General features: G+C 41.2%; 1 protein-coding gene across 1 annotated transcript in view; it reads left to right on the top strand.

Annotated features, from left to right (window-relative positions):
• Positions 1–16,087, top strand: part of mgat4a (alpha-1,3-mannosyl-glycoprotein 4-beta-N-acetylglucosaminyltransferase A) — a 41,789-nt gene extending 25,702 nt beyond the window's left edge. Inside the window, exons 4-16 of the mRNA XM_061053335.1 lie at positions 4,983–5,116; positions 5,233–5,279; positions 5,386–5,499; positions 6,724–6,799; positions 8,892–9,006; positions 10,114–10,244; positions 10,338–10,445; positions 10,744–10,818; positions 10,952–11,070; positions 13,137–13,215; positions 13,548–13,608; positions 14,026–14,138; positions 14,280–16,087. Of these exons, the coding sequence (XP_060909318.1) occupies positions 4,983–5,116; positions 5,233–5,279; positions 5,386–5,499; positions 6,724–6,799; positions 8,892–9,006; positions 10,114–10,244; positions 10,338–10,445; positions 10,744–10,818; positions 10,952–11,070; positions 13,137–13,215; positions 13,548–13,608; positions 14,026–14,138; positions 14,280–14,306 (1,199 nt within the window). The 3' untranslated portion in view covers positions 14,307–16,087. The remainder of the gene's footprint in view (positions 1–4,982; positions 5,117–5,232; positions 5,280–5,385; positions 5,500–6,723; positions 6,800–8,891; positions 9,007–10,113; positions 10,245–10,337; positions 10,446–10,743; positions 10,819–10,951; positions 11,071–13,136; positions 13,216–13,547; positions 13,609–14,025; positions 14,139–14,279) is intronic.
• Positions 16,088–16,736: the final 649 nt, after the last annotated feature.

Raw genomic sequence — 16,736 nt, forward strand, 5'->3', positions numbered from 1 at the left:
CGCCAGGCTATCGGCGCCCCAAGCTCAAATCCTGTCATTCATCGGGCCATGATGCAGACAAAAGTGTCCTTTGTCACACGCTTTCTTGACCCATTGCAAAGAAGACGACGTGACATTGGGTCTGCATACCCCAACCGGAAAGACGAGTGTAAAAATGCTCGCTGCATTTTCACTCAGGAGAATGAATGGAATGTATGCAAACATAAGTAATAAATAAGCAGAAGTGAAATACTCGTCTTTTATTGAATCTTGGATATTTGGAACCTGTTCAATTTCTCCAACCGTTCCTGTCCTACATCCGGTTTGCTAACATTTTTACACCAGACCAGACCTCACCCTAGATTAATTTAGTCAAAAGCTTTCAACCACACCTGGTTTTCTTTTTGAATTGTAAAACCAACGGTCATCTTACACTGCTCATGTGTAATTCAAAACACACCAGAAAACCAAACAGATCAAAGTTCTAGTTTCCAGTAGCAAACAATAACACATGTCCAAGCAGCTTTGGTTTAGCACGTTGCTTTGTCACCGGTCGCCGTCTGCTCTCAGGTTCAGGGTTGTGACCTGATGCCCACGCATTGTTGACTTTGGCATTAAATTATCAGGTTCGTTTACACATGTGCAAGATGTAGATGTTTTTTGGGAGGATTGTCAGACAGTAGGTCACTTACTGTGCAGGTCTGTCTTCATTCACTTTCAGGCGGTGAACGTGCACAGTTAGTCCATGTTTTTGTGAAATAGAATATTGTGAATTTCAAGGATCATTGTGTGGTATTAAAGTGGACACAAAGAGGCTTTGTAATGAGTATGGCTGTCATGCTGACTTTTACATCCACAAATGTCTCCAGGCTATTGAGTTGCGGACTTCCCTTTTTTTTTTACATACACACTCGCCCACACACAGCTCATCTCTTCCCTCAGCCTGTCCCTCTGTCCCTTCTCTTAGTTTTAATACGACCATGAAATTTAAAAAGTCTTAAACAAAAGCTTCAGCGTGTGTCATAAATCTAACAGATTAATAAAAGAAGTGCTTCTAATTTTGAGACAAAACTGTTTTCACTTCACAAAAGTGTGTTTTAAAGATGACGTCAGCATGAACATTGACCCTCTGATGGCCAGATTAATTAGCATACAAATCAATAATTTAACATGGCTTCTTTTAAAAAAAATGTTAATTAAAAATCAAAAGCAAACATGTAGGTACAAAAAAAAAGAAGAAAAAGCCAGGACATGAAATATGCATCAAAGCCTCGCTTCAAACGAACAAAACAAACTCCCCACCCCGCTGATGGGAAAAGAGCAGATGGACAAAGTTTCTTTTTTTTGTTTCTCATAAGAATAAGTCGTATAAATACATCTTTTTAATTCTTATGATCAACTTCAATGTTCAACTTTCAACTTTATTGTCCCCGAGGGGAAATTTGGTTTGCAGCCAGGTGAAAACAATATAAAAGACATATAGAAACACAGGCACATTAGACTACGACTATAGAAACAACATACACAGTGATCAACATTAAATACGTAAATACGAGAGTTCACCAGGTAACAACAGGAAACTGAGAATAATCGTATCATCAAAACCAGAAGAAAACCTGTCATCAGGGTCATCAGGGTCATCATTAGAGTTGATGGCCTGAGTATCATTGGAATTGTGTTACTTTTTTTTGTCATGTCATTTATCCTATTTAATCAGCTCAGACCCCAAAAACTAGCAGTATTCTAGAAATATGTGGCCCCTCTAAATTTGAGAACAAGACATTTAAATGTTTTCATCACAAGTTATTGAACATACAGTAAAACTTGATAGCCCGAGCTTCTGTTTACTTCAGTCTATGAAATGACCCTGCCTTTATTTGGGACAGGCAAACCAAAGGCGTGCACACAAGCAAAGATGGTAAAGACTGTAAACGTGTAGATTTACACCAGAAGGAATGTTTAACTGTGTACACGATTGGATATCATTAGAAATTAAATGTAGAACTCACTCATCTGATTTAGCTTTGTAGGACAGCTTATCTTTGCCGACCTGCTGCACTTGTTTCCCCCCTGAAGTTTTGATCTCCAAACACTCAAGACATCGGTGGCCTTTAGAGCTGCCTTTGTTTGTCTAAATGAGCAGCAACACCAGGCTAGTAAAAGTGGCGCAGCCTTTAATTGGGATGGGTTTTAATTTAAAAGTTTCACGGTGGTTATATTGAAAAAGATCTTAATGGCTTTTCCTGACGTATTTATTGATAAGTTCCACATTTTGTAATTCAATTAAAAAGTTGCACACAAAGATGTAAACAAACTGAAGCCAGAGTGAGTCCTATTTGCTCATACGTATGCATACTTAATTATTCCCACCTCAGGTAAGATCCAGTATTGTCACCGTGCTCCATGACATCACCCTTAACCCTAAACAACGACATGTTTAGTCTTTAAACAGGGAGATAAAACATTCACATGCTTAGTTCAAGCTTCTGTGTGTGTGTGTGTGTGGCATCCCAAATCAGTTCTTTACAATAATGTGACAGAGAAGAAGACAGATATGGAGATTGTTTTACTTTTTTTGTTCCCTGGATGAGATCAAAGGATGGCAGAGGGAAGCGGGGCGGGCTGATCAAGGGACACAGGGAGGGTAGTCTCCGAGTCTGTCCTGCTCACACTGCACTTGCATGCATTATCACTCACTGTCGTCTCCCCCCCCACCCACCAACCTCCTTTTTCTGTCACTCTCTGTCTCTTTTCCTTCCTCCCACATCCTCCTTTCATCCTCGACCTACTTTCTCGGTGGCGGCGCTGGTGGGTGTCGCTATACGACACGGAGCTCAGTCTGAGAAACACAAAGCGAAACTGGGACAGATTCTCCACGCTGCGCAGATCACTCTGGAGGATTGCACCCTCTCTGAAGTCCACTGTGCTGCTCACTCATTCTGCAACTTAGTTTGGTTCTCTCTCTTTTTTTTTTTTTTTGTTATGTTGGGTCCCTTTGTTTCCCCCCCCCCCCCCCCAAAAATAACATCAGCTCAGTCAGCATGCACCCATCCCATTTGAAATGAACATCCACGTTAGGGCTGGGAAATATATCGAGTTTTTAAGATATATCGATATATTTTCAAACAAGATATAAGGTAAGACAATATCGTTAATATCGATTTAGTTTGTGTTGCATTAAAATAACGTTCTTGAGGTGCCAGGTCACCTTTTTCTCATCTCACTGATGATGACTGACTGTCTGTCCCTCTTCACCCTGCTCCTCCTCTCTCTCTCTTTTATTGTATTTAAGGAACATTTTTAAATTCACAAACAGGTAGTTTATTTTCCATGTGTTTTCACTGTTAATAAAATACATATCGATATCGAGTATCGCCATTCAGCTTATCAATATCAAGACATGAGTTTTGGTCCATATCGCCCAGCCCTAATCCACGTGCACAGGGAAACACACACACACAATAACCTGCCTGCGTCATGTGCTTTACATTGTTACTAACACAAACTCACGCTTTAATTCTCTCTGAGAGAGCAATGTACATTTTATGCAAAACATTATGCAAAATTGTCTTCTTTGGACTCCCGTCGCTGTAGGACTTCAGTTAAGGGAAAGCACACGAGTCTTGAGTTCAAGAAATTTTAGCACGGAAGGCTGATTTGCAATTTCTTGCTGCTCTATTGACTTATTTCCCTCAAATTTAAAAAAAGATATATTTATTCAGTGTCAGATAACATGACAGATATCTTGTTCATCCTCACATTTGCGTTTTGCGTACACTGGCCACTCTATTCTCCCTGGTGAAAGTGATCCTTGTATCCTAGTCGGTAAAATAAACAGCTTTCATGTCTGCGACAGTCTGCTGTGTCCTTTCATTCTGGTGTACTTTTCAAGGAATCCTCAGACAATAAAGAAGGGGCCGTCTGTTACGGCCACTCCACTCCAAGCCCGCGTACAATAGGCGCGATAAGGAGACAACAATAGCCACTCTTTTTCTTTCTGTCGTCTCACTTCAGCAGCCGGTCCTCAGCTGAACGTAATAAGGATCCCACTCGTGACCTTTCTCTGACCTTTTCTAGGGGATGTTTCTGACCGTCATTTTGTGCTATCAGTGGGTTTTGCTGACTTGTGAATTGCATCGCTTACTGAGAAGTGAAGTGAGAAGAATCCAGATTAACTGGTGACTCATTTTCAGCTTCTCCAAGTGTTAGATTTTCTCTTTTTCTGTTTGCATGTTGCAATCAAACCTTTAGGTTTTGATAACAGTAGTCAGACTAAATAAGACACTTAAAGATAGGGGCTTGGGTCCTGGTAACTTGATGTTTTTAAACATACATTTCCAAATAAATCAGTGGGTAACACAAAGATAAAAAGTTCTAACACCAGCTACAAGTTCCTCTCTCTCTCTGAAACTGTCTCCGTTTTTTTTTTTGTTGTGTTATCGTTGTTTGTTTTGGCCTCTCTGTCTTTGTTAGCTAAGCTGGTAGCAAAAGCTCATAAATTAATTTAGCTATGCTTAGCTGAATATAGATGGATGTTGAGAACCTGCCAGTTATCATAAATGTTTGTAGCTTTGGCTCAAAGTCAAACGTTGTTTACACCACATGATAAGCCAGTGTATCTATCGATTTGATTTGTACATATAAATGCAATAACGTCACCCATATTATGTAAGATTCTTCTTTTTAAAAACATTACCCTTTAATAACAAGACGCGTGGTGTTTTTTAGAAGAAGCCTAACCAGCCACCCCCTTTCGTCTTCCTTCCCACTACCATCTGTGAGCCTGGGCATGGATTTCTTGTGTGTGTTGATTCGGGCCCTGTGTAATAAAGATAAAGATAAACTTTATTGATCCCGGGAAATTTATTTAATTTCTTGAAATTTCTTTCTCCTTAATCGTTGCCGCTGTCCAACAGCAAATATTTTTTTCTCTGTTTTCTTTTTTTTTTTGCCTAACCACACCACTTCTTCCCTCACCTCACACTTCTCTTTCTTCCTTTCAGTTACCATGGTGATGGGGATCCCCACAGTGAAGCGAAAGGTGAAGTCTTATCTGTCGGAGACGCTGCGTTCGCTGATAGACAAGCTGTCGCCAGAGGAGAAACTGGACTGTGTCATAATCGTCTTCGTCGGAGAGGTGAGATTCTCGTGTTCAATCCTGTATGAGTCATAGCTGGATGTTTTCTGCACAACAACAGTAACCCAAAAAAAACTGTGTGTCTTATGTGTCTTTTTCTTGTTTGATTCCTGCAGACTGATGTGGACTACGTACACAGTGTGGTTGCTGGCCTGGAGAAAGAGTGAGTACACTTCCTCGTTTCTTGACGGGACTCACAAAAGGCTTCAAATATCTTGAAAAGAAGTGAAAAGACACCGTTGTCCTCACCTGTTACTTCCCTCCGCCAGGTTTTCTACAGAGCTGAATTCAGGCTTGCTGGAGGTGATCTCCCCTCCAGCCACCTATTACCCCGACCTCACCAACCTCAAAGAGACTTTTGGAGACTCCAGAGAGAGAGTCAAGTAAGCAGATCTCAAACATCTGTGTAATCTGTGTTCAGCGCTCTGCCATGTAATTAGCCAAATGTGGTGGAAATCATTATGGAAATGATGGAGAAATCAGCCCTGAGAGAAATGCAATACAGGCAAGCTGTGATGAGGATTGCAGAAAAAAGTGGAAGGATGAGTCAGGGGAGGGGAGGGGGGGAGAGAGTGAGAGAGGGAGAGAGAGAGAGGGAGAGAGAGAGGGAGCTTTTAGGTAGGCTGCCTGGGTACTTAGTATTCCACAGGCATTTTCTCAAAGTCGGATCAAGGTCATCATCAGCAGCAGCACCCTCTATCTCTCTCTCTTTGTAATGCTCCCTCATTGTATCCTCTGTACTTATCTCTTTCTTTACAGTCAGCTAACAACTGGTTTCACTAGAAATCTGTTTATGATGCAGTTTATGACGACTTCTTACAGTATGTCATCTTTTTAAAAAGCCTCAAGGCCTCGAGGTGCATGTGTGGTGTGTGTGAGCACAGATGCTTCTAATGGCAATCTAAAGTCTTTTTTTAAACACTGAAAAAGGGGTGGTGTGTGTGTGTGTGTGTGTGTGTGTGTGTGTGTGTGTGTGTGTGTGTGTGTGTGTGTGTGTGTGTGTGTGTGTGTGTGTGTGTGTGTGTGTGTGTGTGTGTGTGTGTGTGTGTGTGTGTGTGTGTGTGTGTGTGTGTGTGTGTGTGTGTGTGTGTGTGTGTGTGTGTGTGTGTGTGTGTGTGTGTGTGTGGGTGTGTGGGTGTGGCCCAGTGAGAGGTAAATTAAAAGGCTCAAGCTTCAGCAAACCACCTGGCTGAGTTTTAGTGCGTCCATGCCTTCACATCTCTGGAGTCTGATCACCTGAATGTTAAAGATAGTGTAGAGTGTTTGTCTTAGTGTGTGTGTGTGTGTGTGTAGTCCCAACACCTGCCAGAAGCACCACGAACACCTGCGGCCCACGAGTCACACGGCAACAAGGGCAGATCATTCAGATGAAACAATTAGTGACAGCGCTGCCTTTATAAATAATTCAAGAAGAGCCTGCTGCTGTAACACTCAGTATACCTGGGAGTACCTGATTTGCACAATTTCGTTTTTTTGCATGTCAAGAAGTGTGTCCGATTGGCTTTTCCAAGGTGAAATACCCAAAAGGATACCTTAAGGTTAAAAAAAAAAAAAAAAAAGATTGATTCCCTTTTTCATGTGTGGTGATGATTTTTTTCTTTGTTTAGATGGCGAACCAAGCAGAATCTGGATTATTCCTTCCTCATGATGTATGCTGTGAGCAAAGGGGTTTATTATGTCCAGGTAGGTGCTTCATAAATGCTCTTATGAAAAGAAAACTGTTGTACTGCACATCAAGAAGGCTAATGTTAAGCTTACTTTAAATTAAAACATGGCCGGTCCTCAAAGCAGATGTTTGTGTTCAGAGCCAGTTGTTCATCAGAGCCAGTTGTTGTTGTTGTTGTTGTTTTTTCGGTTTCACTTATTCTTAACCTAATCCCCTTAAATTAAAGTGTTCAATTTGGGAATGTTGATTCAAATTCAAACAACTAAAATTGGTGTGGAGCAGCTCGTACACTTGACAAAGAAACACAAAGAAAGACAAGTTGACGTACAAGCAACAGATTAGCAGATTAGTTAAAACACAGATAAAGGAGACACTGATATTGGACAGACTGATTAAAAGTCAGCCAGACTGAAGACGAAATGAAAACACACTAGAGAGTGATCAGTCAAATAAAAGATATGTGGCGCCAAAAGATAAAATCGTTAAGGAGCATTCAGTAGTCTGATCGCAGAGGGGATGAACGATTTTGAGTAGCGGTTAGTTTTACAGGCAAGTCAAACATAACGGCGACGTGATGGCAGCAGATGAAATTCACAGAAGAGTGCGTGACCAGAAGAGGCTAAAATCCTCTCAGCCTTTCTGAGGATCTGCTGGTTACAAGAAGAGTTTAAATCTCTGTTTCATGCCGATTATCTTAGAACAGATTTTTAACAATTCCTGTAAGGCCGTGTTCACACTTGACTTCTTTTTTCTGAAAAAAGCGCTGCCTTCAGCGCCTTTTGAGCGCTTATGTGCGAGTGTTCTGTAACCATAACAACGGGATCTAGTCTGCGGTGCAACCGCGCCGGAGCACAACGCATCATTTTAGCGCAGAAAAGAACAAACGGGACGGGAAGTCAGACACCGATACAACATTAAAACATCCGGTTTGTTTTCAGAATAAAACCCTGTTTTCACGGTTCAGAAAAACGACCGTTTGTGTGTTTGTTTATGTGTTTATAAGGTTTTTATTGAGTTTTATACCACGAACATCGTATTATCTCGTGCTGTCGCGAGTGAATCTGTTAAATTACCACATAATTTCCTTTGTCTCCGTACTCCAGCTGTCCGGCTGTGCTCTCCGTGCTGCGGACTGAGAACGCAGCCGGTGGGTGTTGACGGATGAGGATGCACGGACCCGTAACAGACCGGAGCGGACGCGCAATGCACACATATCTGGTGGAAGTTTGCCGTTTTTGGGCACTGGTAACTAGGGACATAGGTTACTACTCGTCCTGATTGGTCAGCTGTCAGAAAGGCGCTTGACGTCACCCAGCGCTTTTCTGAAAAGTTTAAATAATTCAACTGAAAAAGGCGTCCGCTTTTTAAAAAGGCGTCATACTTTTTCATTTTTCCATAGGCTTGTATGTAAAAAAGGCGCTGGCAGTTGAAAAAAGAAGTCAAGTGTGAACACGGCCTAAGACTGTTTCTGTCTTTAACTGAGAGCTCGTGGAACCAACAGATAAAAGAAAAACAAAAAGAGACTCTGAATAAAAGACTGATGTTACAGGACTGACTGAGAAAGTTCAGTTTCCTTAAAAGGTGAATTCTCTGTTGCCCCCCTCTTTACAATAGCCTCAGTGTTGACATCACATTTGAGTTGGTATAAATGTTTACTCTGAAGGTGCAGAGTTTATTATTCTAATGTTGAGTGTTGGCATGTCCGGGGTTAATGAAGCGTAATGATTCCATCGTGACTTGTTGATTTTTTAAATAAATGTATATTGATATAAATATTTACTCTCAGCACATTTAAGCAGCAGGCATTCACGGTTTACTTTAACTGTGTTGTTGTTCTCCCTTCTGTCTGTCTTGTGCACGTGTTGTATGATTTCCATTCTCTGCTCTCAGCTGGAGGAAGGAGGTATTTCCTGTCTGACACCTACTCCACTACTCTAGTTTAGTTTAGCAGCTCAGAAGCTTCCCACTAAGATCTGAACGTTTTTTTTTTCTTCCTCGTGTCAACATAGAGGAGTCTCCCCCTTTGATCAACCTCTCCATCTACAATAAACCCAAACTTCCTTCCTTCTGTCTCGCATCTCATTCTGTTTTACGCTTCTGTTCCTTCAGCTGGAGGACGACATCGTGGCAAAACCGAACTACTTTGCCACCATGAAGAATTTTGCCCTGCAGCTGTCGTCGGAGGATTGGATGATCCTCGAGTTCTCTCAGCTGGGCTTCATCGGTAAGAGCACAAATTAATTTCTCTAAATCCATCAGGGGGTCTGACAGATGAAGGAAGATCTGCACAGTCAGCTGGTAGAAAATCTAGAAATTGGTCTTACTTTTTGATTTGGGGAACGTTTAAACCAACTTTGCATTGCATTTGCAGGGTTTATGCTAAATTGCCTGATTTTCTGGCACTTGACTGTATTTAATTTTGTGCATTAAGAATTTGATTATAATTCTACAAAGAAGTTTAGAATACTTTCTCTCCATAGCTTTGGCTAACCAAACTCTATTCCTGCCATGGGTAGCTCTTCTCTTCTTCTTCTACTGTTTAGTCGTTTGTAACTTGTAAAGGTGCTCTCATTAAGCCTCCCAAACATTTTGAAAAGGTAAAATGATTTGACAGGAAGAAGCAAATTCAAATGATGCTATACATTTTAAACGTTACATTTTTAATGGGGGGATGGGTCATCTTTAGTCCAAGTTAAGAGGTTACAGTTTGTTCCTTGTTCCATTAAGTTAGATTTCTTAAACATCTTGTTGTAGCAAATATGTCTTTATTTATTTACACTCGAAAATCATTGAGATCATAGCCCTCATTTACAATGACGTCAAGCAGGATAAACAATGAAAAATAACAAACATACATATACATATGTACACATACACACATAAGCATATACTGTATACATACACATATATATATATATACACATCATAGATAAACAAAATCATTTAAAAACCAACAAACAGATAATAAAAAGTATTAAAAACAAAACCAATTAAAAAATGTGCAATCAGAAGTAAAGGAGTTAATAATTAAAGATCTAAAATGGCCATAAGAGACCAGTGCCTTGATTTTTAAAGTGCCTTGTAGCAAATTCCAAGCTGATGGTGCAAAGATGCCAAAAGCAGATCTTCCAAGCTCCGAATGAGCTCTAGGAACCTGCAGTGTAAGCCAGTGTGTAATGCACTCCAGAAGACCAGACTAACATGAACAGGATGAAATGTAAGGAGGCAGCGCCCCAACCAGCGCTTTATAATAAGTTTATATTGATGCCGAATGCTTCTCTTCCGGTTAAAGGGATGATTTGTAACTCCTCTTCTCTCCTCTGTCCTTCAGGAAAGATGTTCCAGGCTCCAGACTTAAACCTTATCGTTGAGTTCATCTTCATGTTCTACAAAGAGAAACCCATCGACTGGCTGCTGGACCACATCCTCTGGGTCAAAGTCTGCAATCCCGAGAAAGATGCTGTATGTGATGCAATCACTCTGTTGATACAGTATGAAACCTCAATGTAAGGGGGACGTGATCTCATTAGCAACTATTTATTTTTATTTTTAAAGAAACACTGTGAGCGGCAGAAGTCCAGCCTACGCGTGCGGTTCAGGCCCTCCCTGTTTCAGCATGTGGGACTCCATTCTTCTCTTGCTGGGAAAATCCAAAAACTCACAGTAAGTCTCAACTCCCTGACAGTCATTTCTTTACAACAATAGGACAGTCAACTTCCTGTGTAGAAAAATGTGCCCCTCCTCTGTGTGTGTGTGTGTGTGTGTGTGTGTGTGTGTGTGTGTGTGTGTGTGTGTGTGTGTGTGTGTGTGTGTGTGTGTGTGTGTGTGTGTGTGTGTGTGTGTGTGTGTGTGTGTGTGTGTGTGTGTGTGTGTGTGTGTGTGTGTGTGTGTGTGTGTGTGTGTGTGTGTGTGTGTGTGTGTGTGTGTGTGTGTGTGTGTGTGTGTGTGTGTGTGTGTGTAGGACAAGGACTTCCTGAAGCCTCTGCTACACAAGATGCATGTGAATCCCCCAGCTGAGGTTTCCACTTCAATGAAGGTATCGTGTCAGAGTTTATTAAAAGATGTTAAATCTCTGTCTCTTGACTGTGAAGTCTCCTTTAGTCCAAAAGCATATGTTTTATACGACAACTTCAAAATCAAGTCACCAAACGTGTTTTTGTGTCACGCAGGTGTATCAGGGTCACACGCTGGAGAAGACGTACCTTGGAGAGGACTTTTTCTGGGCCATCACGCCGACTGCAGGAGACTACGTCCTCTTCAAATTTGACAGACCTGTTAGCATAGACAGGTAAGTGTTGAGAGCTGTAACTACTTTGTGAACGGTTTCTCTTCACCTACATTCAAATGAGGTGTTGAGAGCATGCAAAGGAGATTCAAACTTGCAGTTTATTTTTAAAACCTTTGCTCATACAGAGACATGCAAAAATGTTATTTTCCCTCTTTCTGTCCGCTGCCGCTCAGTAGCTCGTGTGTGTGTGTGTGTGTGTGTGTGTGTGTGTGTGTGTGTGTGTGTGTGTGTGTGTGTGTGTGTGTGTGTGTGTGTGTGTGTGTGTGTGTGTGTGTGTGTGTGTGTGTGTGAGAATGTGCGTGTGCTGCATGTCTTCAGGGATCAGGGTGAGTTAATGAGAGTGCTCTAAAATAAGCATTCATAGCCCAGCCCTTTCTCTCTGTGGACACCAGGGGAGAGAAAGGGCAAGGCAGTGAATATAAAGAGATGTGATGGGGGAGACGGAGACGGACGGCCCGGATCAAAGCAGACCTTAAAAAGGATGTTAAATGTAATGAAAAATATACAAACGTAACACTCTGGATTTGGTGATTGCTGGCTAGTTTAATTGCACATGATGTCGGGTTATGAGGCAGGATGGGCGTACTGCCAAAAAATTTTTTAAAAGCAACGTGGTAGAGACATTTACATTCTAGTCAGGAGTAAGAGAATCCTACACATTTCCTTTAGTCAACATGTCTGTTACATGTTCTACATGCTCAATCTGTGGCGTTGTCTCGTTTGATAAATAAACATTAAAGGCTTTATATGTAATTATTCACACTTAAATATAATATAAATCAAGTATATCCTCTGAAAATAACTCTGTGAGTCATGACTGTCTACAATGGGTGTAACACCCGAGTCCCACTGTCTGTGATGTTTTCACAGTTTTCAGAGTCCTATCTTCACTTTGTTTACATCGCCTGGACGGCCGGCTGACTCCTCCCCTCGTGTATAAAAGTTGTTTAATTGAGGGACTAGAGAAAAGAAGAATAACATACTGTACTCACTGCTTAACTGTGTTTCTAGATCACGCTCATTTCAGGTAAATTTACATGCAGTGTGAAGATACGAGCGTAATACAGATCGCTAGCATTAGCATGCTAACACAACAATGCAGCGCGAGTTGTTTTGGTTTCATGCTGGTGCTCAAGGGCGACATCTGCTGGATCAAAAAATCTCATATTAAGCCTTTAAATGCTATCGTTTCCTTTTGACAAGCCCAATACACACCTGTGTAATAACCATGCCATTAATGACGCAGATTAAAAAATTAATTGTGAACAAATTTGAGAAATTGTATCCTTTTATGCGCTGAGATAATCGTTTGTAGTTTTGCACATTTGGTCATTTCCAGGTTCATTCTATAGTGGTGGGGATCGTATTAGACAGGATGACACACTTGCGAGGCTGCAGGTCATTTTTCAGTGAAGTGGCAGTGAGTTGGACAGGAGCCATCGACGTTCCCCCTGTCTGACTCTGAAGTGTTTTGTCTGCTTTTGAATGACACCAATTGTGTTGGCTCGGCCTCTTTAGCCTCGCTGATTAGACGACACCTCATGAGCAGTTGGTTAAGAGATACACAGCACACTCTGTGATGTGTCACTGGCTGGGTCGCCTGCTCTCTGGGGGCGAAACATAAAAATAAAAAATCAATTGATCTCTGTATTTTACTTGGAATCTTGCCAACCTTGAATTTTCATGCAAGTGACTTTTTTTGTATTGTAATTTGTGCATTGTGAATGTGATTATTAATTTACTTTTTTGAAGTAGCTTTGGTTAAGAAAACTAGATTTCCCCTACGTGTAGCTGGGAAAAATAAATTCTGCTTAAGCATAAGTTAAAAAAAAAAAAAAAAGATGTCCTTTTGAATTCAGTTTTATTTCTGAAAATAACATGAGAAGTTAATCATCTCTCTTTGGCTAAATGTTAAGCCCTGATGACGACATGCTTTGTTTGTTACCTACTCCACCACATTTCAAAAGGTGACTTTATGTTCTGTGAGAATGTGGCAGGGGAAGAGTGCACGCATTGCTTATGCCGTGGTTTTAGATATTATAATAAATGCGCAATTTGATTGGCAGGTTCCTGTTTCGCAGCGGTAACCAGGAGCACCCAGGGGACAAGATCGAGAACACCACAGTGGAAATACTGCCTGTTTCGGTAAGGAAACACCTCCCCAACACACACACATACATCCATCCACCCCCCCAACCACAGTCTGTGCCCATTCTGTGGTGTGGTGTGGTGTGCAAACGGTTTTGATTAGATTACACTGAGCCGTTGCTCTCAGGGACATGGCATATTGATTATTGACAGGAATGTAAGTGTGACAGAATCGTTGCAGTGCCAGAGGCGATGCATTCTTAACACTGTGATCACCAACCAGCTGCTAGCGTGGCGTTCAAGTGCTGCAGAAAACGAGAAATCAATAACATTTGTAGATCATATTGAACAAAACTGTCCATCGTTCTCTATTTTTTTTTACTTCTTAGGAAACTGGAATGCAGACCAAAGAAAAGTACAAGCGAACTGAAGACCGCTTTTACAGGATCGGTGAGTGGATCAGTCTCCTTGTGCTTAAAGTGTGTAAGAGCATGCAAGCACACTGAAGCATCGTGATCAGATTACACACTCACACTGTTTGTGCCCGCAGTGAAAGACTGTGTACAAATGTGTGTGAAATGTTCTCTGTCACAGCCTTTTTTTTTTTTTTTTTTTTTTTTTTTACACACCACTGATCATCTTAAGTTGTCTGCTCTTCCTGCAGTTCTTTTTCCTCCTCTTTATATTTAAACTTTTACTGACACTTTAGATAAGCTTTTGGGGAAAACATCAAAAACTTAGTGTTACCAACTCGCATTTCTCTATCTCTAACTTGAGCATTGGTCACTTATTAGCAGCCACCACCTCTCTACAAACATGATTAATCTCACTTCATACAGACTTTTTATTGTGCTCAAACGCCCACAGGTCAGTTTGTGAAAGGTGTATCAGAAGGCGCTGTGGATCCGTCTTTCAATCCCGTCCTTGCACTTCGACTTTCAGTTCTCAAAGACTCGGCTGTGTGGGCGATCCTCAGTGAAGTAAGCCAATTTCAAGCCACACTGTTTATGTCCTGTCCAATCACATGATTTAAAAAAAAACAAAAAACAATGTTTCCAAATGCTTCAAGCTGCCTTGTATGTTTTTTTTTTAACATGTGATGCTGTGCTCTCCTCCTGCAGATACATATAAAGAGGATAGCTGGCTGATTCTTCCAGACTGGGGCACATGAATGATAGCCCCTAGGGGGGACTAAAATCTCCTGGACTGCCTAGGCGGGCGGGGGGGCCTCTGGCACCCCCGAAACCAGCAGTGAAATCATTAGAGTAGCTCGTCTGAGCTCACCTGAGGAACGCCACCTCTCTGTCCCCCCCCCCGCTCTTCATAATGTACTTTATTTTGCTTCCCATCCATTGACTTCTCTCTGCATCTCTCCCTCACTCTTGTGCTCTTAAATTCATTTTTAGTGAGAATGTGAAAACTACTGTCTAACAAACATCGGTGAAGTATGTGAAGATGTCTGTTCCCAGCTCTGGCTCTCAAAGTGACTGTTTTACTCAGCAGCTTTGAACACAATCAGAAAACAAAAAACAACAAAAAAAAACGTCTGGGATGAATGAAGACAAAATCATCACACGTGGGGAAGAACCAGTCACCTGGCCACTGGTTTACATGCTGCCAAATCTTTTCTCTGTTACTCAATGCTGCCACCTCTGGGTGAGCTGGGGCATTGCACTGTCACTAGCGCCTCAGCTCAGCCCGTGTGATGACCAAGAATGTTGTCATCACTAATGGCCGGTTGCTCTCTCTGTTCTCCGCAGCAGAGAGGTGACGGGAGCTCTCGATCAACACCAGCCCAAACAAAACAAATGTTTTTTTTTCCATCACTTCCAGAGATTTGTCAGTCCCACTCAAATACTCCTCTTCTCCTGGAAAAACTAAACGGAAAAAACCTCAGGATGAGCCAGTCAGTAACAACGTCGACCAATAGGCCAGATTCAGTGGCAACTACCCCAATCCATCAAGAAATGAAAACCATAACACCTTATCTATTTCACCTCCTGTCTGACAGGTCGTGTATGACCTCAGTGTCCATTTATAGTAAACCAATCAGACATTGCCTTGGCGTCATTTTCCCGGAGGAATATATTGTTATATTGATATATTATTACAGCTACGACGATCTATGAAGGTGACTTAATTTATTTGAAATAAATCTTTAATTTGTACAAGAGGTAAAAATATATTTTTATTCTATGAAGAGATGTTTATGTCGGTTGAGAGTCGTTTTTTTGTTTTTTTTTGCATTTGTGTTATGTTTTCTTTCTGGATTTCTATTGTACCTTTTTTTTTGTTTTCATTATTACAGCTACTTGTCTGTCGGCGCAAGTAGCTGTGCCTGTTTCTCTTTTCACTTGAAGTGTTACGTTTCAACTAAAAAAACGATTAATTTCACTGCTAACAAAATACTGAATGGTAGGAGGTGTGAATAGATTCTATTGAAGAAGTCTTTAAAATTCGAAATTTTAAAATAATGTGCCTTACACCCATGTCCCTTGCAAAAATAGTCTCAGCAACCAATAATCCAATCTGTTCCCATTCATGTTGTCCCGACACTTTTGATTGCTGGAAATGCTAATTTTACTTTTTAACACACACACACACAGTCCCAAGTGATTGGATTTTAGGAACTATATCTCTGTGTTCTCACTTGAAGCCGCGTGATTTGCACTGTGTTTTCAATCATTTTTGTTACCATTACATCCTTCACCATTGTGCTAAATTTTCCCATAAAGGATGCTTATTCCACTGATTCCTCCAAATCCATGCGGCGATTCCTTCTGTCCGATCAAATGTCCTTTTTTTTTGACCATCTGGGCAGAATATTGACTACTGATCATTGCAGAGTGCGCCTTTTTGTTGTATGATTTGGCTGAGGGTTGTGTAGTACTTTCACTGATTGTAAATATATAAAATGCAACAAGCATTATCTGTCCTTCCCTCACTCACTTTCTCTCTTCTCCCTCACTTTAAAGTTCATTGAAGTTCACTTGACATGTTTATCTATTTGTGTGTGTGTGGCAAATGTTTTGAGTTGAAGCTATTTTAAGTGAAACCTCATTTTTATATTGTTGTGGTTCATTACGGCGGGGTAGTGAAGTGCCTTTTGGTGGAAATGATAAAAACAGGACAGAATTTGCATAGTTAATTTGTAAATAATGAACAACGTCTTCAAGTCAAAGCAGACTCCTCAGCCTTCTGCTAGAGCTGTGCAAAAAATGCCGTGGCTTGATTTCTGCCTCCTCCGCAGATTGTTTTTTTTTTTTTTTTGAAATCGGGAGAAGATAGAAGCAGGTCACATTAACTTACTGTAAGTTCAACATTTTGAAAGGGGAAAGACACTGCTTTTACAGGAATGGCTTCTCCCTCATGCGCTGCATCCACACACAAACAGTAACTGAATGCATGAAAACAGCATGAATGGTCTTGTGACCCCCCCCCCCCCCCCTCCCAACATACTGTATTTGCAGAGAGTGAATCGGAGAGACAACCCCATACACCCATCGGTTCATGTGCCTTCATCATTCATATGTTTATGCCTGCCTTTGATGTTTTCGACATCATTTTTCATGGACATC

This window comes from Labrus mixtus, chromosome 13 (assembly GCF_963584025.1).
Source record: "Labrus mixtus chromosome 13, fLabMix1.1, whole genome shotgun sequence".
NCBI classification, from domain to species: domain Eukaryota; kingdom Metazoa; phylum Chordata; class Actinopteri; order Labriformes; family Labridae; genus Labrus; species Labrus mixtus.